This window comes from Lichenostomus cassidix, chromosome 9 (genome assembly GCF_008360975.1).
Source record: "Lichenostomus cassidix isolate B80296 chromosome 9, HeHo_3.0, whole genome shotgun sequence".
Classification (NCBI taxonomy): Eukaryota; Metazoa; Chordata; class Aves; order Passeriformes; family Meliphagidae; genus Lichenostomus; species Lichenostomus cassidix.
Genome location: NC_139490.1, coordinates 18,395,564 through 18,403,670, shown reverse-complemented (window position 1 = coordinate 18,403,670; position 8,107 = coordinate 18,395,564). Strand labels below are relative to the sequence as shown.

The 8,107-nt window shown below is 39.1% G+C and overlaps 1 protein-coding gene across 3 annotated transcripts in view; it reads right to left on the bottom strand.

Moving 5' to 3' along the window:
- Nucleotides 1–3,634: 3,634 nt before the first annotated feature.
- SPSB4 (splA/ryanodine receptor domain and SOCS box containing 4) overlaps nucleotides 3,635–8,107 on the bottom strand; it is a 152,864-nt gene continuing 148,391 nt past the window's right edge. For all 3 annotated transcript variants that reach the window (XM_085069678.1, XM_085069681.1, XM_085069679.1), the window contains one exon: nucleotides 3,635–4,937. In XM_085069678.1, coding sequence (XP_084925804.1) covers nucleotides 4,810–4,937 — 128 coding nt within the window. In that variant the 3' untranslated portion in view covers nucleotides 3,635–4,809. The remainder of the gene's footprint in view (nucleotides 4,938–8,107) is intronic.

Sequence of the window (8,107 nt, the reverse complement as noted above, 5' to 3'; positions counted from 1 at the left end):
AAAAAAAAAGGGAGGTGGAAGGGGGACATCCAGGCTGATGTGTGTGATGTGTGTTGTGTATTTCCCATGGCTCTGTGTCTACAGAGAACATTTCCCAAGGAGGAAGGAGTTTTTTTGGTGTCCTTTTGAATCAAGCAAACAAAGGGATTTCCACTTCATGATCACCAGACATTCTTTTGAGATAAACAGGAATGGATAAAGATCCTACATTCCTTTAGGCATACAGAATAAAAACCACTGAGAATCTAAAGGTTTATAAATGAAAAACCATCACCAAGGAGCCAAGAAGTCTGGCTTCCCCTTTGAATGCTGCTCTCAGCCTCAACGAGATGCATTTTTTCGTTCAACTTTCTCACAGCGTTCACCTAACTACACTTGCCAGCATGTTTTGCCAAATTAGAAAAACTGCTGCAGAAACCATCTGCTTGACATTGCTTACATATAATAAAGTATGGCTCAATACAATGTATTGGAAATGTTTGGGGATCTGTACATGGGAACCAAAAGCAGCCGTGCTGACTCAGGCAGATCTCCCGCTGATGTCAGTGGGAATTGTACCTGAATGAGCTCTGCTGGAGCTGATGCAGAGCTCGCTGTGCAGCGCCGGCCGCTGACTGACAGCAGAACATATGGTTATAGTTTAACAATACCAACTGTAATGGAGATGAGAAGGAAATTTTATAGCATTTCTGGCTTGCTGCTCTTTTATAACTATCAAAAACACTCAAATGATTTGTACATGTCTGCTCTGTAACAGCTTTTCCCAGCTTCAAGTGAACACTGAGAAACTGATCCAAAGTTAAGTCCTACCTCAACAGCAAGAGCTGATCTGTTGATATAAAAACTTGAGCATCAGAAAGACTACATGTGAAGACTAAAATGAAACTTCATGATTTCTCTACAGATTGTACTATATTGTCTCTGGATGAGAACGCAGACATTTCAACACATCCCCAGTGGTTCAATCAGAAGCAGAAATAAAGCTTTTGTAGAACAGATTTTGTCAGCCTAGTAGTGGGATATGTGTGTGACAGCTGCTACACCAAAGGACAGTGGCTTCTCAAATTTGACTCCAAATGTAGGTGTTATAAAATTACAGCTTTAGTAAGTCTAAAAGCTGAGTCTGTCACTCAGGTTAAAGCACCTGTGAATTGTGATCACCAAAGCAGCACCTCCAGGGGGATGAATCAATTCCCCTCCCTCACAGGAGCTGCAGAAGGGAGAATGGCAATACTGAGAAAGTAAAGAGAAGCTATGATGCATGCTCCCAAAAGTCTTAACCACAGAAGGGTTCTGAAACCTTCAGTAATTCCTACGAAGGAGCCACATTAGAGAACCAAGTGCAGAGTAAGTGAAATATTTCCTATTGCAACCCACTAACTAGCAAGTACCCATTACAAAGGTTGCAATTTGGTTGCAGGTCCCAGGCATGTGCCCTTTCCCTTCAAATAATATGATAAAGACTCCTGTGTTTTGCATGACAAAGCTTCTGTTCCCCTTAGTTTACCAGCCATGGGAACACTGGGTGTGACAGCTCAGTTGCTCAGAGCAAGGTGCTAATAAAAGGCTGTGGGTTCCAGCCCCATATGGGCCATTCACTGGAGAGTCAGGCTCAACAATCCTTGTGGGTCCTTCCAACGCAGAATGTTCTGGGATTCTGAAATGCACTTCCAGATCATGTCTAGAAAAGCTCTGCTCCTTTTGCTACGGCACAGGGACACAATGAAAGCTGAAAACCATCACACCTATTGTCTGTGCTTTTTCATGCGATGAAAGGCAGAAGTGGCTAGAAATTAAAAATACAGAGGCAAGGAAGATCTCACTCCAAATCTCGACGCAGTGCAGCTCTGCAGTAAGGGATCATCCCCTCTCTCAGACACTCCCCAGAGTGGACCTCTGGGTAAGGATCTTCCTGCATTTAGATTGCCAGGATAGTGATTCTGAGACGTTTTAACTGCTTTGGTTGAAGAAAGGTAACAACTTAATATTTGACCTCTGATTTGGGCAAAAGCCAATGTATGGCCACTTCATAAATTATTGCTCAATGCCCTCCTGCAGCAGACAGTAAACAAGGTTTGCATTCTGGTAAAGGGAGCCTGGAGAATCAATGTGAGGGACACAGCCAGGCTGGAGCTCACTGGCAGAGAAGACTCTTCCTGGTACACTTTGTGAGGATCTCTGACCACTTGTTTAGCCTCAATGCTTGATTCATTCTTACCTGTACTCTGTGTTTCCCATAAACCCTCTTGGAAGAGAATCCATTTGCACAGGGATGATTAGGAAGAACACTGAAGTAAAATTAATACTCCCCATGGAGCATTCTCATCACAAGGCTTCTGAGGACCAAGAAAACTGTATCAAAAAAACTTTGATCCTCAAAAACATGGCCCTAATCCCATATGAAGGAGTGTATCTACCATCCACAGAATCACAAGATGTAATTAGGAAACAGTAGAAGAACAAAATTATCATTCCTGTGAAATTAGCACTCCTGCAAGACGTGTTAGAAAAAATATTTGAAAGCTAAAATAAGGATGTTTGGTTTAGAGGAATCACCACAGAAGGGACACGAAGTGAAATTCCAATGCAACTGTAATGTAATTAGATTAATTAATATACAGAGGCACCATTAATTTGTCCTATGGTATCGATTTCCACTTTACCATAACATTAAAAAGCTGTTGGCCTGGGTGAAGTGAAAGAACAGTTGTGTCACTGCAGTTATTCAAGGGAACATGACGTCTCTAGATACACACAGTAGAACACTAATTTTAGGAAATGCTTACCTAACATGGACTTCAGTGGTGGAAAAATAAGGTCTACCAGGATTGCTCTGCCATTCCTGAGCAGCTGCTTAGTTTTCTTATGACACATTACTTGACACAGCTTTGTTCTGCCTTTTGTGTGAGCTTTTATACTTTTAAAGCTCCTTCTTCCTGTGTACCTACTAAGACAAAATGTTTAAATGAAATAAAGCAAGCAGGAAAAGTAAGAAATGTGGATCCCAGCTGTAGTTTTTTTCCCCTTTGTAAGATTAAGGGAAAGAATGCAGTATGTTCCTCTCACCTTAAGTGAAAGCAAGTCCAAAATAATTCCATGCTGAAGCAGGCATCAGCTTACAGTTAAGCCCAGACACGCAAATATTAGCTATTTAATTTTTGACATCCCTGTGCTACCTTGCACTTGTTGCTTCCACTCTTGCTTGTGTTGCTGTATTCTGTTTATCTCACATTTCTCTTTTCCAGCTTGAACTGTAATTCTGTTCCCAGGAGTGACTGAGAGCAGGGCAGCCATCTGTGGGTCACTGGTTTTGCCTGGATCCTCAGTGCACAGCAGTCAAACTCCAACCTTCCTCAAAAGCAGCAAGTCCCAAAGTGCAGCTTGGCACAGAGTGAGGTTTTGTTCAGAGGCATCTGAGCAGAATGGTGTTAAAAGCAAGAGCACAGCCATACTCAGGGTAAGTGGGATGAATCAGGAATGGCACAGGACATTGCCTGCCATGTCTGTCACACAGGAGGCCAGAGCAGCAATCCCACAGAAGAGCCAAACAGAAACATTTGCAAAGCTGCACAAGGAACTGAACTTCAGCTCTGGGCTATGAGCAGCTTTAACACTTCATCAAAAGAGATAGGGGTTTTACTTTGGACAGTAGACTTTATTAGAAATTTTCTCCTCATTCATCAGTAAATTCACATTAAAATATGCTGAAGGCAGCTCAGTCTAAACATTTGACATTCTGCCGTAACAACAACTTCCAGTTTAAAAACTAGATAACTGATTCAGGCAGATAATTTGAAACATGTAAGAAACGCAAATAGAAAGCAGCATCTTAAAAAAAAAAGGGATGAGCCTGAAAAATGGATACATTTCAGATGGAGTTGGGGGAAAAACCAAAATCAGTCACCCCAAGATGGGAAAACAGTTAAATGAGAACTCCACAGACGCTAAACAGATAAATAAACATTATAACCACACATACATTAAAAAGAAAACAAAGTACTTAGAGTTCATACCACATAAAAATTATAAATTTGTTCAAATAAAAAAAAAAGTCACAAGCTTTCTAAAATATGAATATCCTAAATTCTTGGGACAGTGAACACTTCGTTATAAACTGCAGAACTTTGGAGGGACTAGATTTGGTCTTGAAAATGAACTGCACCTTACTGTTACCAAGTCCAGAAACTGATCTGACACATAAACTGGTTTTTGTCCCCTCATGTTTTTAAATCACATACTCTTCTTCTAGACATTAATCTGGTTTTTTTAAACATTAGAGCTTTTAGATATTATAGGCCTAATTATGTTGAGCACCGAACACTCAGAACTCTCAACAACTCTGCATACCAAAGACAAAGTTTAAACATTTTTCAAAAGTTACTGTCAAGACCTTTCCTTTGCTAATTTATTTTTATTTATTGGGGTGACGTGTGGGAGAGAGAAAAAAAAAAATCATAGTCTTGAAGAATGCTCTGTCCTGCAGGACAGTGAATCTTGCAGGTCAGATTTTCTATTGGCATTTACCAGAGGCAACAAAGATAAACCAATGAATGAAAGATGAGAATTATAGCCTTCAGGACTGTAAACACAACAGGCAACAGATAGCACATGAACCTCGATCAAATCAATGTTTTCACATTCTTTAGTAGTCCCCCACAGTGATCTGCTTTCACTGGTTCAGAAAAAAATATATATTAAAAATTAAATAACACTTAAGTGTCCATCACAAAGATTTATATTTTGCTGTAAACAATTTTCTGCCATTTGCATTGATGAAGTCCAATGTGAGGCCAGAGGGTTCTAGATGTCTTATTGGTACTGTAAATAATTTTTCAGAGACAGAGGCAAAGGTAGAATTTCTATGTCATGCAGGCGGTCTCTGCCAAGAGCAAAACGAATTGATCTTCGGCACAAGTCCATTAAAGGCAGGGGTTCCGCTGCAAAAACAGGAGAGAGAAAAGGAAGAGTTAATTTTTCAGCATCTCCATTTACAGACAATGTTTTATTTATCAACATATATTCTGTATTCTATCGAACAGTCACAAAGATAGTAATGGTATTGGGAAAACCTTGATATCTTGAGGCAATTAAGATAATCAATAGAAGCCAAGGCAGACTTCTCTACATTTCAGCCATAGTAAGGGGCTGCAAAGTTTCACACTCAGCTTCTTTATCTGTGAGGTTTAAAATAATAATGCCAAACCACTCTTCAGGCTTACCAAGTTATTACATTTCCATATCTCCAACAAGACAAAGAGTTTCTACTGTGTTTATAACACAACATTTGTCATGTTGTATTAACATGAACTACACTGGCAACTTCTGACCTTTTCATCCCAGCTCCTTCTGCATCTTAGGAACTAGGAATGGCACTTAGGGGTAACCAAACTTTTCAGTCAACACTGCTTTTCCTGCAACACTCCCTTAGCCTTTCTTTCTAGGAAGTTCCTTGCAAGAAAAAACTAAACAAAACACCCTCCAAATCTAAAGGAAACATAACCTTTTCCTCCATGAATAAATTAGGGGAGGAGGATTTGGCTGACTGAAAGGCAGGGTGTGTGTTCTCAAATGTAAATACACAAGCACCCCCCACATACATAAACAACATCTGCAGATGTTCTCAGGTTTAATTTATTAGAGGTGAGTTAAATATCTGTCAGAAATACCTCACTGACAGCACCTAAGGCTGGAGACTCATTCATCCACAGCACCACAAACCATCCCACCCCTGTATCCCATCCTGGCCTGCAGAGGTCACACAGAATTGCAGGAACATCGTAAAATTTCCACCTCATAGCAGCAAGAATCACAACTGTGACTGCAGTGTTGGCAATGGAAATCTTTTTGCCAGAGGAACTGGAATAAAGCTGTGAAGTCTTGTACCAGTTACCACTATCTTTAGGAATTCCAACCAGATGGATTTTGTTGCACATGCTAGTTTAAAGGGGTAAGAATTTAACAGATTACAGGAAACTCTTCCTCCTTACATGACAAAACAGCAGTAGCCTTAAAAGCCTTACTAGCACTTTCAAATTAAGGGGCTGGGAAAAGCACCATGCCTATATTGTAGTGGTAACATTTTATAAACCTGACAGATTATTTACAAGTGCTCAACATGGTACAGCACTCAGTGGTTTTATCAAGATTTCTGTCATGTGCCACATGCAGATTTAGACCCACTGTGTCTAGTGGAAGGTGTCCCCTCACAGCACGGCGTGGAACCAGGTGACCTTTAAGGTCCCTTTCAACCCAAACCATTCCATGACCTTATTCTATGATCCCATGTGTTCATCTATCAATCTGTTAGCTGATATTTTTTAAAACTGCTTGGAAAAAAAAAATCATTACAAAGCACAAAATACCCAATTAAGCACTGGTTTTATGTGCTATAATTGTCTGCTCTGGTGACACACCACTGACTTAATGGATTTTCCATCATTTATCCCAGCATCACATTTGATTTGTGTCGTCCATGGTTCACTATGATATTTCCCTGAAGTGGCTGCAAAAAAGCTTAGAAAGCATTCTGAAAGACTAAAAAGCTTTTTTAGCTTATAACCCACTTCAGTGACTCGATATGGAGTCTACTTCTTAAAAATACACCTCATTGATAATTTCACCTATTAAAAATTACAAAATAAGAGTCCTCACAATCCAGTAATAAAGCAACATTTTTATACATCCGTGATCTTAGTTTTCATTTTTTCCATAGCAGAATTATGAATGCTAAATCTTAAGGGATGAAGCTGTAAAATTCATTAACCAGGATTAATAAGCAGAAGCAAAAATAGCTCATGAGTTCTGAGACACAGAATACAGCACATCTTACAAGTCTTACACCATAAACAACAATTTTCTGAGTATCTTCCCACAATCTCTGAGGTCCCATTAGGAAGATATAAAATGAGGACTAGGAGTGTTTAAAGTCATTAACTGACCATGTGGTCTCCTTTTTTTTTCCTAGACAAAGGAATATGTAAAATGTAACCATCTGTGCAGCCAGGCACAGCGTTAATCCCAAACTTCAAAACACAATTTAAGGAAAGGTTAAATTATTTTTCAAGCTTGAAATGCTAAATGAATGTCTCCTGTCTCACTTCTACAGGGAATTTTCAAATGCTGAAGAAAATGCCCTCAAGTGTTTGCAACAGCTGCTAAATTGCACATACTAAATGTGTTTTTGCAACTTGAAAATTGAACTATATTCTTTTTATTCCACCCAACAGCATTTCAAACCTACAACAAATTCAGAATAGGTTAGTCTTACAACACTAAATAAAAATTGTGTTTTCTGGGGTGCTGGCTGTAAGAGCTTGATAAAAATTATAATAGCATTTTAAGTTGAAAAATGTATGTAACTGTGCATAGTCCTGAATGAACAAAAAATGAATTCAGAAAAAGAAATAATCTTAGTCACAAAATAATTTATGGGACAAAGGTAGAACTCTAAAATGAAAGACTGACAATTTTCAGGCAGCCTAGCTCAACTGAAGCATTATTGCCCATTTGGTGTGTACCTTAATGCAGACACTCCCTTTTCACCACATCTCACATTTTTATTACATATTTTACAAAGCAGGAGCAACTCGGTCCTTTCAGAGAGAAAAATTCTGGTTCAACCTGAGGATGTTACCATTAACCTCACCTGAAACACACACACAGACTTGATTTACCCAAAACACTCCACAGCACATTCAAACGCTCAAAGTAGTGTTTTCAAAATGCTGTTTTCATGTGAGATCATACAAATAATGCTGAGAAGAGTCTAATAATGCGAGAGTTGGGAAGATGAATACTCTGATGACACAATATTAGCTTTAACTTGGCTACAGAAAAATCCCTTCTTTCACACTTTAAATATTTAACTTTGTAAAACTTTTAAATTTGGGGATATTAACTGTTTGTCAGAACATCCCACTACTTATCATGCATATCAGGTACACTAAGAGTTGTATTTTTAGAACAACCCCCAACAGAATAGAACACCCAAGGCCCCAGAAGAACCTAAACTAACCATTTTTCCAAAGTTATGTGAACTCCAGTAATGTCCTTTCTATTAGAAAAAGGAGGAATGAATTGCAGAGCTGGAATGCAAAATTGCAAAGAA